The sequence below is a fragment of the Nicotiana sylvestris genome, chromosome 3 (genome assembly GCF_000393655.2).
Source record: "Nicotiana sylvestris chromosome 3, ASM39365v2, whole genome shotgun sequence".
Lineage (NCBI taxonomy): Eukaryota > Viridiplantae > Streptophyta > Magnoliopsida > Solanales > Solanaceae > Nicotiana > Nicotiana sylvestris.
Genome location: NC_091059.1, coordinates 133,355,748 through 133,374,661, shown reverse-complemented (window position 1 = coordinate 133,374,661; position 18,914 = coordinate 133,355,748). Strand labels below are relative to the sequence as shown.

At 39.9% G+C, this 18,914-nt stretch overlaps 2 protein-coding genes across 2 annotated transcripts; both read left to right on the top strand.

Annotated features, from left to right (window-relative positions):
- The first annotated feature begins 1,039 nt into the window (after window positions 1–1,039).
- LOC138888052 (uncharacterized) lies at window positions 1,040–4,641 on the top strand. Its single transcript, XM_070169851.1, has 3 exons — window positions 1,040–1,460; window positions 1,922–2,519; window positions 3,720–4,641. The coding sequence occupies exons 1-3, from the start codon at window positions 1,040–1,042 to the stop codon at window positions 4,639–4,641; spliced, it is 1,941 nt and encodes a 646-aa protein (XP_070025952.1).
- A 1,794-nt stretch (window positions 4,642–6,435) lies between these two features.
- Window positions 6,436–6,807, top strand: LOC138888051 (uncharacterized). Its single transcript, XM_070169850.1, has one exon. The coding sequence runs from the start codon at window positions 6,436–6,438 to the stop codon at window positions 6,805–6,807; it is 372 nt and encodes a 123-aa protein (XP_070025951.1).
- The last annotated feature ends 12,107 nt before the right edge of the window (window positions 6,808–18,914 follow it).

The following is an 18,914-nucleotide window of genomic DNA, read 5'->3' as shown; positions in this document are numbered from 1 at the left end:
TTTTAGAACTGTTGATTGTTGCTAGGTGCATTGCACGTAATGTGATATTATTATTTGATAAATGCTCTAATGCTAACATGGTGGTTTTGTGTTGTTGTCCTCTGTTATCTCTATTAAGTTTCAGGAAGGTGGTTAGTTTGTTGGCATCCTGGCAAGTCATCCATACAACACCCAATCAAAGCGTCAAACAGTCATGGTTAGCAAGGAAATAGACACTGGAGTTGTAGACCCACCAAGGGAGATTGTTGAGTCGGAATCGGAACTGCAAGAGGAGGTCTGGAGGTTGAAGCATCAGATGGCATAAATGTATCAAGCCTGGATTAAGGGACATCCTCCACCCTCGTTCCCTACCAACTACACAGAAAACCCTGCTTCCATTCCACCACTCTCTCAATCCCAGATGCCCAATACCATTGATCTTTCCCCACAACACGCACCTGGCTTTACCCCTTACCACAACTACCCCAGCACTTCAGCCCAAACTGTTCATGCTCCGCCAGCCAAAACAACCTCATACCATGCTCCGACATCTGCTCCTATTTTTGTACCCTCTCCACAAGCTACCCTCCACCGATCCTCTAGTGAGCCCACATTCCCCGCTACAGATGCCCACTTCTATGCACTGGAGCCCACCTTCAAAGTCCCAGATCCTTACTATTACAATCCCCAATTTGAGCCTCATGTTGAAACTGACAAACTACCCAAGAACGCAGAGCAAGAAGAGATGTTTAGGAAGGTACAGAGTCTGGAGCAATCATTGAGAAATATGCAAGGGTTGGGAAACCAAATGAGTGTAGCCTATAAGGATTTGTGTTTGTTCCCCGATGTCCAATTTCCTGCCGGGTTTAAGATGCCCAAGTTTGACTTGTATGACAGACATGGGGATCCTGTAGCTCATCTGAGAGGTTATTGTAGTAAAATGAGAGGCGCCGGGGGAAAAGATGAATTACTGATGGCATACTTCAGCCAAAGTTTGAGTGGGGCAGCTTTGGAATGGTACACCCGCCAGGACGCCAGCAGGTGGTACACCTGGGACGATATGGCTCAGGCCTTTGCCCGGCAGTTTCAGTACAATATAGACATTATTCCAGACCGCCTATCTCTGACCAAGGTGGAAAAGAAACCCAGTGAAAGCTTTAGAAAATATGGATTCCGATGGAGGGAGCAAGCTGCACGAGTCAATCCTCCGATGGAAGAGGACGAGATGGTTAAATACTTTTTTCAAGCCCTAGAGCCCACTTACTATGGCCACTTGATCTCAGCCATTGGTAAGTCTTCCAATGATGTGGTGAAGATTGGAGAAATGGTGGAAGAGGGGCTCAAGTCAAGTAAGATCATGAGCTATTCTGCTATAAAAGCAACCACCCAGGCAATCCAGAGTGGTACCGAAAGTTTGTTAGGCAAAAAGAAGAAGGAAGATGTTGCTATGGTTGTCTCCGGATCATGGCATGGCCAGAGGGGTTCATCTCATCAATACACCCATCCTCGACCCCGACTTCAAACCTACACCCAAGCTCCATATAATCCACCTCAACATTACTTTTCCCCACAAAACCCCTAATACTCAGCCATGCCATCCCAACACCTTGTTCACCATGCACAGTCATATGCTCAACCCCCTCCTTACCCGCAATGACGTGCTCTAGCTCCGCAAAAAACCTATCCAGCTCCACAAAATACCTATCCACCCCCATAACCCTATCAAAACCCCACTGGTTCACTCTTTCGACCAAGGCCGGAGTATAGAAGAGAGAGGTAGCAACGAAAGAAAACTTTTACCCCTCTTGGAGAGACTTATGCTAGTTTGTTTCAAATGTTAAGGCAGTTGGACGTCTTGAGGCTGATAGAGCTAAGGATACCGAATCCCCTCCAAAGAACCTTGACTATTCCTTATGATGTGCCTATTGTTCTAATGCTCCAGGGCATGACATAGAAAAGTGCTGGCATTTGAAAACGGCAATCCAGGAGCTTATTGATACCAACCAAATTGTAGTCCAAAGCCCAGACGCGCCAAACATCAACCAAAACCCTTTGCCAACCCATGCAGAGACGCATATGATTGAAATAGTTCACAAGGATGGGGAGCCCAAGAAGTCTTCTAAGTCCGTCATGATGATTCGGGCCAGTGAAAGTAATTTGGTTAAAGCTCCCGACTCTACCAAAGCGAAGCCCTTGATAGTTGAAGGGGTGACAAAAAAGCCGAGCTCGAAACCACCAGTGTTGGTCGTGAAAGGGCTATCGAAAGATATTGGGGCAAGTCTGGAAAGTTCAAAAGTGGTAGTGCCAGGGATTTTAAGTAAGCCTGTTATATTTGTGAAGGGGGCTCCTACTACCCCTATTATCATTAAACTAGTAACCCAGCTTCCAGTGGTTGATGCCAAGGCTGTTCCGTGGAATTATAAACAAGTGATAGTGACATACAAAGGAAAAGAAATAGAGGAAGAAGTCAATGAAACTGGAGGATTGACTCGTTCTGATGCAGTTATGGAGGCAGGGATTAGCCTCATGCAAATAGGGAGGCAAGGATTAACCTCATGCGAAATAGGGAGGCGGGGATTAGCCTCATGCAAATAGGGAGGCAAGGATTAGCCTCATGCTGGTAGGGAGGCAAGGATTAGCCTCAGGCAAACATGGAGGCAATGATTAGCCTCATGCAGGTATGGAGGCAGGAATTAGCCTTATGCAAATGAAGAGCAGCGAATAAAAGTAGTATATTTCTTAGCTGGAGATATATTCAATGTCTAATGGCCTGATTGATAGTGATCTTGTTATGTGTATATATTTGTGAACGCTATTGCTACGTCAAATGTACCTGCGTTCAAAGAAAAATTGTAAGTTTTGTGAGGGGGAGGTTGGTTCGTACTTCGTCTGCCGGTCTTGCTTTTCTCCATTTCGAAAGCCGAGTACCCCTAGGTGACACCTGACTGTTATAAAAATAGAGTTTTTCGAAAAATATGCAATTTGTTGATAAAAATAGAGTTATTTCAGAAATAGATTGATATATTTAGATGAACTAGTGACTGTAACACATCTCAAAGGCGTTGCATCTCCCTTACCCAGTTAGTAGATGACCCTTCGGCTGCTTGCGGATAATAGGCCATGCTGAACCTTTTCGGAATTTTGAGAATCCTTCTCAAAATTCTGCTCCAGTTTCTTAACTGATTACTGACTTTCTAGCATGCGCTGATGTCGGCTGGACTTGCTCCGGAATTTTGAGGGTCCTCCTCAAAATTATGCCCCAGTTTTTAATCTTAGGGGGAAATGAAAATTTTATTATGATATGACCGAACCCAAAAGGCTACCTACGTATCCCCTCTTAAACGGGAATCAGGTCAAGCGTAGTTCAATTGCATCAGATGAGGAAATATAAATAATCTAAGCATAATATCTCTTGATTGCGGGAAGAGGCTGAGGAGTTCCTGAAAAAGATGAAAGCGCAGGATTACTCCATTGTGGAGCAGTTAAGGAAAACACCAGCTCAGATTTCTCTTTTGTCTTTGTTGATACATTCAGATGAACATCGCAGGGTCTTGATGAAGATTTTGAATGAGGCACATGTTGCTGATAAGATCACAGTGAACCACTTGGAAAAGATAGCTGGCAGGATCTTCGAAGCAAATAGGATCACTTTCTCGGACGATGAACTTCCTATGGAGGGTACAGAACACAACCGAGCTCTTTATCTTACCGGTGAAGTGTGAAGATTCTGTTGTCTCAAGGGTTTTGGTTGATAATGGCTCTAGCGCGAATATTTGTCCCCTGTCTACTCTGCAAAAACTGAAGATTGGTACCAAAAGAATCCACTTGAACAGTGTGTGTGTTCGAGGCTTTGATGGGGGAGATAAAGATTCTGTTGGAGATGTAATGCTCGAATTGTCTATAGGGCCTGTTGAGTTTACCATGGAATTCCAAGTGTTAGATGTGGTTGTCTCCTACAATCTGTTATTAGGCAGGCCCTGGATACATACTGCTAAAGCAGTCCCATCTTCTCTACACCAAATTGTAAAGTTTGAATGGGACACGCAGGAAATAGTTGTGCACGGTGATGAGGACTTGTCAGCCTGTAATGATACAATTGTTCCGTTCATTGAAGCTAATGATGATAAGGGACCTTGGGTCTATCAGACTTTCGAAACAGTGTCTATTGAGAAAATTCCGGAAGGAAAATGCATTCCGGGTCCTAAGCTATCCTCCGCGTCCGTCATGGTTGCGAATGAAATGTTGAAGAATGATTTTGTGCCGGGCAAGTACCTAGGCTCATCTCTGCAGGGTATTGTGTATCCAGTGCGCCCTAGTGGGAATCCTGGTACATTTGGTTTGGGATTCATGCCCACAAAGAAGGACGTGAAAAGGGTTAAAAATCTGAAACAGAAGGTATGGTCGCTCCTCAAGCCCGTCCCACACATCTCTAAGTCTTTTGTCAAGCCAGGGGCCGAAAATCCTCCAACCTCCTCAATCCCAAAACCCGTGGTCGATGTTGATGAAGAGCTGATCAAGAGGTTCCAAAGTCTGTTCGAAGAAGTCAATATGGTAAAAGTTGGTGAAGGCTCTAGTAAAGCAAATGTGCAGCTCGTTGGCCCAAACGTGAAGCTTAGCAATTGGGAAGCTACTCCTCTCCCCACCAGGAAGGAGTTTTGGTAGTTTGCTTTGTTTTCCTTTCTGTGATCTAGGTTATTCCAGGGTTGTAATCCAGATTTTTAGTTTTGCTTGTTTTGATGTTCAAACCCTTCTATCCTTTTATTTTCAATGAAATGCAATTTTCCGTTTTCCGTTATTCTTAATTGTGTTTTATTTTGTTTTTTTTTTCTTTTGTATAGTTCTTTTTATGCTGGTTGCAGTGACATGACATGCATGAAGAGTTTTCAGCCGAGTCTTAAAAGCCAATCTAATTCTGAAATAACAATCTAAGAAGTAGAATATGATGATGAAATAGAATATGATGAAGAAGCAGCATTTGAGGAAATCAGTAAAGAGCTAAAACAATTTGAAGAAAAACCTAAGCCTAATTTGAGTGAGACCGAAGCAATCAATTTAGGGGACCAGGATGATGTTAGGGAAACCAAGATAGTGTGCATTTAGAGCCGCAAGTTAAGGAGGCAATAATCAAAATATTGTTTGAGTACAAAGATGTCTTTGCATGGTCATATGACGATATGCCGGGCTTGAGCACTGATCTGGTAGTTCATAAATTGCCAACTGATCCAGCATTCCCTCTTGTCAAGCAAAAGTTGCGAAAGTTCAAGACTGATATGAGTGTGAAGATCAAAGAAGAAATTACAAAGCAGCTTACTGCAAAGGTCATTCGGGTCACTCGATATCCCACTTGGTTAGCCAATATTGTGCCAGTACCAAAGAAGGATGGTAAGACCAGGGTCTGTGTTGATTACCGTAATCTTAACAAAGCAAGCCCAAAAGATGATTTTCCATTGCCGAACATTCACATTCTGATCGATAATTGTGTCAAGCATGAGATTGGGTCTTTTGTGGACTGTTATGCGGGATATCACCAGTTCTTGATGGATGAGGAAGCTTCAGAAAAGACAGCGTTCATCATGCCATGGGGAACATATTGTTATCGGGTAATGCCATTTGGTTTGAAGAATGTTGGGGCAACTTACATGAGGGCGATGACCACCATATTTCATAACATGATACACAGGGAGATTGAGGTTTTATGTATATGATGTGATCATAAAGTCAAAGAAGCAGTCTGACCATGTTAAGGATTTGAGGAAGTTTTTCCAAAGACTCCGCAGGTATAACCTCAAGCTCAATCCAGTGAAATGTACATTTGGTGTCCCATCGGGGAAGCTGATGGGATTCGTGGTTAGCAGACGCGACATTGAGTTAGATCCATTGAAGATCAAATCCATTCAAGAGTTACCGCCGCCAAAGAACAAAACAGAGGTGATGAGTTTGCTTGGAAGGTTAAATTACATCAGTGGGTTCATTGCTCAGCTTACGACAACCTGTGAGCCCATCTTTAAGCTGTTAAAGAAGAATGTTGCGGTCAAGTGGACTGACGAATGTCAAGAAGCATTTGATAAGATTAAGAGGTACCTGTCGAATCCACCTGTGTTGGTCCCACCAGAGCCTGGAAGACCTTTAATTCTCTATTTGACAATGTTGGATAATTCTTTTGGCTGTGTATTGGGTCAACATGACATCGGGGGAAAGAAGGAGCAAGCAATCTATTATCTCAATAAGAAGTTCACTCCCTATGAGGTTAAGTACACTCTGCTTGAGAGGACATGTTGCGCCCTGACCTGGGTTGCACAAAAGTTGAAGCATTATCTATCGTTCTACACTACTTACCTCATTTCCCGCATGGATCCTCTAAAGTATATCTTTCAGAAGCCGATACCCACGGGAAGACTGGCGAAGTGGCAGATTTTACTTACTGCGTTTGACATCATCTATGTGACTCGGACCGCGATGAAGGCCCAAGCCTTGGCCGACCACTTGGCCGAGAATCCGGTGGATGATGACTATGAGCCACTGAAGACTTATTTTCCTGATGAAGAGGTCATGTGTGTTGACGAGGTTGACCAAGATGAAAAGCCAGGTTGGAAACTCTTCTTTGATGGAGCTGCTAACATGAAGGGTGTCGGAGTAGGGGTTGTACTTATATCTGAAACAAGGCAACACTACCATGTAACAGCCCAGCTTCGATTTCATTGCACCAACAATATGGTCGAGTACGAAGCATGCATTCTAGGTTTTAGGTTAGCTGTAGATATGGGAGTCCAGGAAATACTAGTTCTGGGAGATTCAGATTTGTTGGTTCATCAGATTCAAGGAGAATGAGTGACTCGAGATTTGAAGCTCATACCATACCGACAGTGTCTGCATGATCTTTGTCAACGATTCACGTCGGTTGAATTTAGACATATTCCCAGGATTCATAATGAGATTGTTGATGCCTTGGCTACTCTGGTGTCAATGTTACATCATCCGGACAAGGCTTATGTCGACCTCGTGCATATCCAAGTTCGTGATCAACATGCTTATTGTAATGTGGTGGAAGAGGAAATAGATGACGAACTTTGGTTCCACGATGTCAAGGAATATATCAGGTCGGGGGTATATCCAGTACATGTTACAGGTGTCCAAAAGAGAACCAATCTGGCTAGTAGATTTTTCTTGAGTGGAGGAATCTTGTACAAGAGGACTCTGGATTTAGGACTGCTGAGGTGCATAGACGCTAAAGAAGCTTCAACTATCATGGCCGAAGTGCATTCTGGAGTTTGCGGGTCGCACATGAACGGGTATGTCTTGGCAAAGAAGATACTTCGAGCAGGTTATTATTGGCTCACCATGGAACGGGACTGTATCAGTTTTGTTCGCAAGTGTCATCAATGTCAGGTACATGGTGATTTGATTCATTCTCCCCCATCTGAGTTACACACAATGTCTGCACCTTGGCCCTTTGTTGCTTGGGGCATGGATGTCATTGGACCAATTAAGCAACCAGCGTCGAACGAGCATAGGTTTATTCTGGTGGCCATTGATTACTTTACCAAGTGGGTCGAAGCTGTAACTTTCAAGTCTGTGACCAAGAAGGCGGTGGTGGATTGTGTTCATTCAAATATCATCTGTCGGTTCGGAATTCCCAATGTGATCATCACAGACAATGCCGCTAATCTCAACAGTCATTTGATGAAAGAGGTATGCCAACAATTCAAGATCATGCATCGGAACTCCACTCCGTATCGCCCCAAGGCAAATTGAGCTATTGAGGCTGCTAACAAGAACATAAAGAAGATACTTCGTAAGGTGGTTCAAGGTTCTAGACAGTGGCATGAAAGGTTGCCTTTTGCCTTACTGGGTTATCGCACTACTGTTCGCACTTCAGTAGGTGCAACTCCTTATCTGCTGGTATATGGAACTATGGAACTGAGGCAGTTATACCTGCGGAAGTTGAGATTCCATCCCTTCGGATCGTTGCAGAAGCTAAAATTGATGATGATGAGTGGGTCAAAACCCGGCTAGAGCAGTTGAGTTTGATTGATGAGAAAAGGTTAGCTGCAATATCTCATGGTCAATTGTATCAGAAGAGAATGGCAAGAGCATACAACAAAAAGGTGCGTCCTCGAAAATTCGAAGTGGGCCAGATGGTATTGAAACGCATCCTTCCTCATCAGGCTGAAGCTAAAGGCAAGTTCGCCCCAAACTGGCAGGGGTCGTTCATAGTGACAAGAGTGTTGTCCAATGGTGCTTTGTATTTAACAGACATAGAAGACAAATGTCTAGATATGGCTATTAATTCTGATGCAGTTAAGAGGTACTATGTATGATTTCTTTGCTTACCTTCAGTTGTATTTTGTACTTGGCATGTTCAAAGTTGAAATGACGAGGCCATTTTGTTCTGCTACCCAAACACTTTCATCCTTTATTACCCCTTTTGAGCTTTATTTATTTTCTTTCATACCCTTTTTTGGAATCAGTAACAGAATTAGAGAACGAAAAAATGATGATGAATGAATGAATGAAAAATAAGAAGAATGAAAAAGAAAGAAAAAGAAAAAAAGAGAAAACAAAAAAAAAGAAAAAAAAGAAAGAAAAGAAGAAAAAAGAAAAGAAAAGCAACAAAAACAAATAACTTCCTTTTGAACTACGTTTGACCTGATTCCTCTTAAGGATACGTAGGCAGCCTTACGGTTCGGTCCCATCAAAATAAAAATAAAAAATTCCCCAGACCCAAAGAAACTGGGGCAGAAGTTTTGGATTCGAAAAGATCTGATTCCAAAAGTTGTAATTTTGACCCCTTCATCTTAAGTTAATTTGGGACATCATGCCACCCTTTCTTTCTAACCCTGTCCAAAAGCCTACATTACGGTCCAAAGAAAGACCTTCTGATCAATCTTTGAGGATGCTAGGTCAAGCGAGATAGAGGTATGATTTACATCATGGGTAAAACTTTGTTCATGGGCGCAAGAGAGAAAATTTAGAATGAGAGAGTCTTATTGGTGAAAACCCTCACGGCCACCGTAAGGCAATGTTGAGCTGAGAGAAAATTTAAAATGAGAGAGTCTTATTGGTGAAAACCCTCGCGGGCACCATAAGGCGATGGTGAGTTGAGAGATGAAAAAAATGAGAGAGGCTTGTTGGTGAAAACCCTTTGGGGCACTACAAGTCGAATGAGGCTCATGACTTTACAGAGAATTTGGATCAGTGAAAGCCCGGTTTTGAAGTATGAAGATAGGACATGAACTGAAAATATGATTGGTTGGACGGATTAGGCTGATCAATCCGAAATGCATGTCATGATCATTGGAGTTGGCTGCTTCCCTCAGATAAGTCTTATTTTCTCATTCTTCTTCATATAGTCATCTGTGCTCAAAAATTTCCTTTGTTCCTTTTTGTCAAAAATCATTTCACTTTGCTCTTTGAGGCTATCTTTATGGGTCTCTTTGGAGTCAGCCCTAGTTGAACAAGCAGGAAAGGATTTCAAAGCCTACTACCAGCTTCTAAATTGCACAAAGCGGAGTTCGGCCAGGCACATCACAATTGATTTGATTTAGAATAAGCAATATGGTGATAACTGAGGTTCAAGCAATCAAGTGAATCTTGAATTTTGAGAAGATACAAGGATTCAACAACTTTCAAAATGAAAACACAATTCAACAAGTGAGTGTGAGAGATTCAGGTCATGCAGAGGTTTTGTGGTCCAGTTCTAATCAAAAGGTCAAACAACTTCTTGCTAGCCCGAAGCAGCTAATCAGTATGAAGCATGGCAGTGGCGGAAGCAGACACTCATCAAGGATGCCACAAACTAACCAGCACATTTTCAAACTAACAAGATTCTATTTGTCTGAAACAGGGGCAAGAAATTTTTTAAATCTACAGGGACCTCCCATGGAAAAGCATGGTTCAGGGAGCAAGAAATTCTATTCAGAATCCTCAAAGATGAGAGCATGACTCAGGTAAGTTCGTTTTAAAATTTTTAGGACCCTCCTGGATAATGAGATTTAGTTTTTAAATTTTCAGGACCCTCCTGGATAATGGAATTTAGTTTTTAAAGTTTCAGGACCCTCCTGGATAATGGGATTTAGTTTCTAAAATTTTCAGGACCCTCCTGGATAATGGGATTTAGTTTTTAATTTTCAGGACCCTCCTGGATAATGGGATTTAGTTTTAAAGCTTTCAGGACCCTCCTGGATAATGGGATTTAGTTTCTAAAATTTTCAGGACCCTCCTGGATAATGGAATTTAGTTTTTAAATTTTCAGGACCCTCCTGGATAATTGAATTTAGTTTTTAAATTCCCAGGACCCTCCTGGATAATGGAATTTAGTTTTTAAATTCTCAGGACCCTCCTGGATAATGGGATTTAGTTTCTAAAATTTTCAGGACCCTCCTGGATAATGGGATTTAGTTTTTAAATTTTCAGGACCCTCCTGGATAATGAGATTTAGTTTTTAAATTCTCAGGACCCTCCTAGATAATGGGATTTAGTTTTTAAATTCTCAGGGCCCTCCTGGATAATGGGATTTAATTTTAAAAAATTTCTCAGGACCCTCATGGATAATGGGATTTAGTTTTTAAATTTTCAGGACCCTCCTGAATAATGGAATTTAATTTAAATTTTCAGGACCCTCCTGGATAATAGGATTTAATTTAAATCTTTTAGGACCCTCCCGGATAATGAGATTTGGTTTTTAAATTTTCAGGACCCTCCTGAATAATGAGATTTAGTTTTTAAATTTTTCAGGACCCTCTTGGATAATGAGACTTAGTTTTAAAGCTTTCAGGACCCTCCTGGATAATGGGATTTAGTTTTAAGTTTTAGAGGAGGCTTAATTCGAAGTTTTCAGGGCCCTCCTGGATAATGAGATTTAGCTTTTGAATTCTTAGAGCTCTATAAGTAACATGATCCGATTAACACTCACAAATATGCCTAGATCCCAAACTGGGGCAGAAAAATTTCTTTTGTTTTGTCTGTTTTGTTGCAATATCGGGCGTCCACCTGGATAACGAGGGAATACAATTCAAGTTGTTGGTAATCAGGCACCCACCTGGATAACGAGGGAAAATAGTTTCAAGTTTTAGTAATCAGGCACCCACCTGGATAACGAGGGAATACAATTCAAGTTGTTGCAATATAAGGCGCCCGTCTGGATAACGAGGGAATACAATTCAAGTTGTTGGTAATCAGGCACCCACCTGGATAACGAGGGAAAACAGTTTCAAGTTTTAGTAATCAGGCACCCACCTGGATAACAAGGGAATTCATTTCAGACTTACTTCAATTCGCAAATTTAAGAAGCATCAGGAGCCCGCCTGAAGAACAGGGTCCACTTTTCAGTATCATATTGAAGATCAAATAGAGATTCAAGGAAGATTCAATACAAGAAGTAGATAAGATCTTGTATTTTTCTTTCACTTTGCTGTAATTTTTTTTCTTTTATTTTTGATGTAATGGCAGGAACCGCGGACCAGACCCTCGACGACACTTCACTCAACTCTCCACCTCGGTACTCCATCATCCTTCTCACTTCTGAACTACACGTGGCATGATTCCTTTATAGCCAAGGATATGTAGGCAGCTCAGATACCAGGGCTCGGTCACAATCTTTTTAGCCATCTTTATTTTCTTTTGAATAAGCGTCGGGTCATAAATCAATTACGTTGCTTATTGTTCTTTGCTCCGAAAACTCTTCGTGTTTACGAGCAAAGAGGGGCAGCTGTAAGCACGTAATTTTTGACCCGCGCAAATTTTAAAGTTAGTTTTAGTATTTTTATATTTTTAAAATATTTACTTGACTTTATTTTAATATAATTTTAATCTTTTTTTTACTTTTAGTCCTAAGACATAAAAAAAACATAAAATAGTTTTATTTATCGTATTTATCGCTTTTCTATATTCTTATCTTTAGTTTAAGATCAATTAATATATTTTTATTCATGGTATCTTAATTTTATCCTGAATTTAACCTATTTTCTTTACTTTTTACTTTATTGTTATAACATTCGAAAATACAAAAAAAGTAGTTTCATTTTAAAATTTTGTTTATTTACTTAACTAAGTTTAATTAATATTTTGGTAGGATTTTTGAGTTTGTCTTTGTCCAACAAGAAAATTTGTAGGCCCAAGGGTGTGAGTCCATTTCTTTTAACTTAAACCCAATTATTCTTAGCCCATTCTTCCCAACCCATTAGCCCATTTATGTGCAAGATTTAATCCTAGCCATCTATTTTCTTCTAATCCAATGACTATCATCCCTTCCCACCTTCATATAAAAGACCCAATTATAGAAACCCTAACCCAAGTTTTCAATTCCTAGTCTTGAACTAGACAAGAGACAGCCGCCTCCATCCCATCCTTGAAACACCATCAGCTGCCAATCACCTTCTCCACAGCTGATAGTCGCGACACACACATACACGCACACAGTAAGAAGAAGAGGAACTATTTGCTCTATAGAAATCAATCCCCAAATACTCTTACCCTCTTCATTAATTTTTCACTAAATTACATCTGCATTCGCCAAAATCACACTATGTAGACCACTTGCAATCACTGTTCTTTCCCCCGGAAAACTCCATTAGTGCTGCTCACAAATCTTTTTTTTCAAAAGCACTAATTAACACCCACAAAACAAGTCATTTATTTCTTGAGTTAGAGTTTAGCATACGTCTTATTCGAGGTTGCCGTCCGAATTTCGGTCGCTGGTTCTATTTGTAATTCGAAGTTGCCAATTAAAGTTTTTTTGGTCGCGTGTCCAATTGCTCGTTCAAAGATTTGCTGATGATTCATTGTTGGGTGTTCCTTTGTTAATCCGGAATTGAAAGATTTTGACAGTAAGGTCCATTTCTCATCCTACTTGAATTTTGAGCATGAATGGGATTCTGTTTCAAGCATGCTATTGTCTTTCCCTTAATCTTCATGTTTATGTGCTTATATCATTGCTAATGCAAATTAATATGTTGAAAACAGATATTTGGTGTAAAATGTTGAAATTGGATAAAGTGGGTCGTGGGATGTTGCGTTAAAACGAAGCAAAATTAGAATTGTAATATTTATCGCTTTTATTACTTGTCTATCGCTAGGAGCATGTTTTAGGCCGACCACACTTGGGTAGGCAAGCTTTAGAATTTTGGTTAGTTTTGAGGCGATAGGTCGTTTTCTTAGTTAAATTTATCCAGGGAATGCCCCGAAGTATTTGTAATTGGAGGTTGTGGCGAACATCGTGGAAGAAATAGGCGTAGGATAATTTAGAACTTTAATTTTTCTTCTTTTAATTTTCTTTCATTTAGGTGGGGACGACCTCGAGCCTCTTTTGATTGTTTATTTTCTTTTTGTGTGTTATTACCTCAACTTGAATATTTTAAAAGCCAACTAGATCGAGTACGCAACCGTGACCTTCACGGGACTTGGGGAGTGCCTAACACCTTCTCCCCGAGTCAAATGAACCTCCTTACCCAAATATCTGGTGTAGACTTAGTTTTGGAGTCTCAAGTGTTTTGAAAGGAAAAAAAATTATTTTCTATAAAACGGTGACCTGGCACATCAAAACAAATATTAGGTGGCGACTCTGAGTTATTTCCTTTTGAATACAATTTTGTCACTTTTAATTAAAAACCATTTTCTGCTTTACAAATCCTTTTATTAATTTTAAGAGGGTTAGTGAGGTTTGTAAAAAAGGGGTGTGACACTATGCTGATATGGTTAACATAAAGGGCAGGATACGAAGGTTGAATCAAGTATATTTTATTTACTTCATTATCATTTTAATTAATAATTAATGATTATCTTTTATTAAGAAAATATTAAAATATTTTTCATTACTAAGGAACATACATTATTTTATCTAAGTTTTATTTAAAATTTTAAAAAGAAATTCATACGAAAATGAAAATTCATCCTTAGCGCATCGCAATTTGTGACAGATTTAACCCCCAATACATTAACATTTGTGATGGATCAAGAAATTCCATCGCTATTTCGCCCAAATCGATCACAGAATAACGAAACAGCTTAATCTATTTAAAAAAAAATTGAAACTCAAAATATTGGACGGCCAACAATCTGTGTTAAAAATCCTTCACGAAGTCGAACTCGTGAGCCTATCAGAAAATATGATTTTTCTTTTGATGCTAGGCATGAAAGTAGGATCTAGCTCGCTCAGATGAGGTGGCCGGTTTCCAATACCGACGAATCTTTCCTTTTTGATGGTAGCAAACAAGGGATTGTTGAGAGTTGAGACAGGGTAATACTATCTAAGAAGTGGGACGACACGAAACACATGATAAGCGTCGAGGAGATGGTCAGCACATGCGGCCACTAAATGCTATTTCATTTGTCTCGATTTATGTGTCATATTTTATTTTTTTAATCAGAATGTTATATTTTTATATTTAGAATTAATTTAGTTTTAAATTTTTCATTTGACCATTAAGTATATGATTTATAATCACACAAATATTTATGACTTGTTTTATACCACAAGTTTCAAAAGTTATTCTTTTTTCTTATATTCGTAGTAGCCATACACCATCATGTAAATTGAGAGGGGAAGTAATGTTCAAGAGAGCGTATCATCAGCCTTTGTTTCGGGAAACAATGCATGTGAAGATGCCGATAATCAACACGCATCAGCAGAAAGTTCACTGTGTCCAGCAAGAAAGCAAGGATCACGTTTGCCTCTAAACCTCGTGTCGAGTTTGATCTTCGACTTATGCCCAAGATAGTCAAGACGACTTGACCTGCACCAATCAAATAACGGACCTCGTCCACACTTCGGGTAACGTATCATCTTTTGCTAGCATTCTCGAAATATTTCGGATAACAACAAATAAAAAATAGCTAAAAACTTAATATAAAATAATTCTTTTGAATATTTTTGAAAGAAAAATTAGTTAAAATTGGAGATAGTGGGGATTAAACTATACAAAGAATGGAGATGAATGAAAAAGCCCAAATGAGTAAAGTTGAACATGCGAATATTGTCCCATATTTTAGCTGAAAATATTGAGAACCTACATATAAGGTATAAGGATCCTCTAAGCTAATGGTACGAAGTCTTTTGAAGAAAACTCTACAAGCTTGGCCCGAAACAGACAATATTATACCATATTAAGAATATTTTCAAAAAACAATACAAAAATATGATACTTTTGGAATGGTCTTTAACTTTTGACCTCAAAAAATTAGAAAACATAACATTTATTAGGGTGGTATTTAATTTCTAACCCCCCTTGCCTATCAACTAAATCTGTAACTTGTGTTGAAGTTTGGCAAAATGCCAAAGTCCCACATTGGTTGGGAGTTAAGTTTGGGGGGATTTTTCCCCTATAAAAGAAGGCCTAATGTTTAGGATTGAAACACACCTCTCATTTGCCTTCTCATCTGTTTAAGGCATTTGTATCTTCTCTCTTTAGTATTATTTCACTTGTATTTTTGGAGTGGAATAAAATATTGGTTGTGTCCGAGGAGTAGGCAAAATTAGCCGAACCTCGTAAATTCTGGTGTTCCCTTTATTATTGCTTTATTGTCTTATTTATTATTTGGTGGCTGTCATAATTTTTGGTATAGTAGTTGTGACTTATTCACACTCTATACATTTGGCTTCCGCAACAATTGGTATCAGAGCCAAGGTACTGTCTAAGTATGCTCTGTGGTTGCAGCATAGTCTGATCTTCCACATCAGAAAAGATTTATCTTGGTAACTGAGTCAAGGTTCTGTCTGAGTATGCTCTGTAGTTGCAGCTTAGTCTGATCTTCTACATCAGAAAGGAAATAATCTTGATTTGTGTCGTCAGCTATTAAATAATATTTGTGTCAAATATGGGAGACAATAAACAAGAAGAATCTACATCAAGTGTCAACAATACGTCATCATTGGCATCTTCGCTTATGACAAGAATTGTGTCAAATGCGAAATTTGCGGTAGAAATTTTTGACGGGTCCGGACATTTTGGGATGTGGCAAGGCGAGGTTCTAGATGTCCTTTTTCAACAAGGGCTAGATCTGGCCATTGAAGAAAAGAAACCAGATGTTATTGGAGAAGAAGATTGGAGAATTATCAACCGTGTTGCTTGCGGTACCATTCGATCCTACCTTGCTAGAGAGCAGAAATATCCATACACAAAGGAAACTTCTGCAAGTAAATTATGGAAAGCACTGGAGGATAAATTTTTGAAGAAAAACAGTCAAAATAAATTGTACATGAAGAAGAGACTGTTTCACTTCACCTATGTTCCTGGTACCACGATGAATGAACATATCACCAGTTTCAATAAGTTGGTCACAGATTTGCAAAATATGGATACAACTTATGATGATGGTGACTTGGCCTTAATGTTGTTGGCGTCACTTCCTGATGAGTACGAGCACCTTGAAACTACTCTACTCCATGGAAATGACGAAATTTCTCTCAGAGAAGTTTGTTCAGCTTTGTACAGCTATGAACAAAGAAAGCGAGAAAAACAGAAGGGCGGAGAAGGAGAAGCACTGTTTGTGAGGGGTCGTCCTCAAAATCAAACGAGGACAAAGAAGGGAAGATCCAAGTCAAGATCCAGACCCAGCAAAGATGAATGTGCCTTTTGTCGAGAAAAAGGGCACTGGAAGAAAGACTGTCCGAAGTTGAAGAATAAGGCCAAACATAACAATGGAAAGGCTATTATGGATTCAAATGTAGCTGATTGTGATGATTCAGACTTCTCATTAGTTACAACAGAGTCATCAACATCATCAGACATATGGTTGATGGACTCGGCTTGTAGCTATCATATGTGTCCCAACAGGGACTGGTTCGTGGAATTTCAAGAAGGAGAATATGGAGTCATCCACACAGCGGATAACAGCCCTCTTACCTCATATGGCATTGGTTCAATACGATTAAGGAACCATGATGGAATGATCAGAACATTGATAGATGTTCGATATGTACCGGATTTGAAGAAGAATCTCATCTCTGTGGGAGCCCTAGAATCAAAAGGGTTCAAAATCATTGCAGAAAATGGAGTGATGAGAGTATGCTCCGGTGCACTAGTGGTAATGAAGGCTAATCGGAAGAATAATAATATGTACCGCTATCGTGGCAGTACAGTTATTGGGACAGCGACAGTAACATCCAGTGACGACAAAGAGGCAGAAGCAACCAAGCTATGGCACATGCGCTTGGGACATGCTGGAGGAAAATCCTTGAAAACTCTATCAGATCAAGGATTGTTAAAAGGAGTAAAGGCTTGCAACTTGGAGTTTTGTGAGCATTGTGTTAAAGGGAAACAGACAAGGGTTAAATTTGGTACAGCGATCCATAATACTAAAGGCATTTTGGATTATGTACACTCTGATGTTTGGGGTCCTTCCAAAACACCTTCATTGGGTGGGAAGCACTATTTTGTAACCTTTGTTGATGATTTTTCCCGAAGAGTATGGGTGTATACAATGAAGAGCAAAGATGAAGTGTTGGGAATTTTTCTCAAATGGAAGATGATGGTGGAGAATCAGACAGGCAGGAGAATCAAGTGTATTCGCACAGACAATGGAGGTGAATACAAAAATGATCATTTCAATAAGGTCTGTGAAAATGATGGCATCATCCGACACTTCACTGTTAGACATACACCACAACAGAATGGAGTGGCAGAACGTATGAACCGGACCTTGCTGGAGAAGGTACGGTGTATGTTGTCCAATGCTGGCTTGGGCAAAGAATTTTGGGCTGAGGCAATTACATATGCATGCCACCTCATTAATCGTCTACCATCTGCTGCTATTGATGGCAAAACACCATTTGAAAAATGGTACGGAAAACCTGCTGTAGATTATAACTCTTTGCACGTGTTTGGCTCAACTGCATATTATCATGTGACGGAGTCAAAATTGGATCCAAGGGCAAAGAAGGCTATTTTTATGGGAATTACTTCTGGAGTCAAAGGATATCGCTTATGGTGTCCTATGACAAAGAAAGTAATGTTCAGCAGAGATGTTACCTTTGATGAATTTGCTATGGTAAATAAGGTAACAGAAGATACCAAACAAAATGAAGGTGCTTCTAAGCAGGTGGAGTTTGAGGGAAAATTTATTTTTCCTACACAAGAAGCAGAGGAGGAAACAAATGAAGATTACCCTCTGGAAGGAGAGCCAGTAGAGGAGATTCCAACTCAGGAATCTCAACAACAACTTGAATCAATAGCAACCAGCAGGCCAAAAAGAACAATAACGAAACCTGTTCGTCTCATAGAGACGGTTGCTTGTGCAACCTCAATTGTAGCTGATGATGTTCCTACTACTTATAAAGACGTTGTCCAAAGTTCAGAAGAAGATAAGTGGAGGATTTCCATGAATGATGAAATACAGTCCCTTCATCAGAATCATACATGGAGATTGGCCAATCTCCCGAAGGGAAAGAAAGCAATTGGGTGCAAATGGGTATTTGCAAAGAAAGAAGGATTTCCTAACCAATTAGATGTTCGCTACAAAGCAAGATTGGTGGCCAAAGGATATGCTCAAAAGGAGGGAATTGATTACAATGAAGTGTTTTCTCCAGTTGTAAAACATTCCTCCATTAGAATTATGTTGGCTTTGGTAGCACAATTGGATTTGGAACTAGTTCAGATGGATGTAAAAACTGCGTTTTTACATGGAAACTTGGAGGAGGAAATCTACATGACTCAGCCAGAAGGATTCAAAGTTGCTGGAAAAGAAAATATGGTGTGCAAACTTGAAAAATCGTTGTACGGATTGAAACAATCTTCTAGACAATGGTACAAGCGATTTGACGAGTTTATGTTGCGGCAAGGGTACAAGAGAAGCAAATACGATCATTGTGTGTATTTGCACAAGCTTAAAGATGGTTCCTTTGTATATCTTCTCCTATATGTTGATGATATGTTGATAGCTTCCAAGAATTTGGAAGAAATTGATAAGTTGAAGATTCAACTGAAGAAGGAGTTCGAGATGAA

What these genes read in the sequence shown, in the direction of transcription:
- LOC138888052 (XM_070169851.1), top strand. Translation starts at nt 1,040, where the DNA reads ATGGCTCAGGCCTTTGCCCGGCAGTTTCAGTACAATATAGACATTATT. An exon ending in ATCATGGCATGGCCAGAGGG is followed by an intron (nt 1,461 to 1,921) that starts GTTCATCTCATC and finishes CTAATGCTCCAG; the next exon opens with GGCATGACATAGAAAAGTGC. An exon ending in AGCCTCATGCAAATAGGGAG is followed by an intron (nt 2,520 to 3,719) that starts GCAAGGATTAAC and finishes TGTTGTCTCAAG; the next exon opens with GGTTTTGGTTGATAATGGCT.
- LOC138888051 (XM_070169850.1), top strand. Translation starts at nt 6,436, where the DNA reads ATGAAGGCCCAAGCCTTGGCCGACCACTTGGCCGAGAATCCGGTGGAT.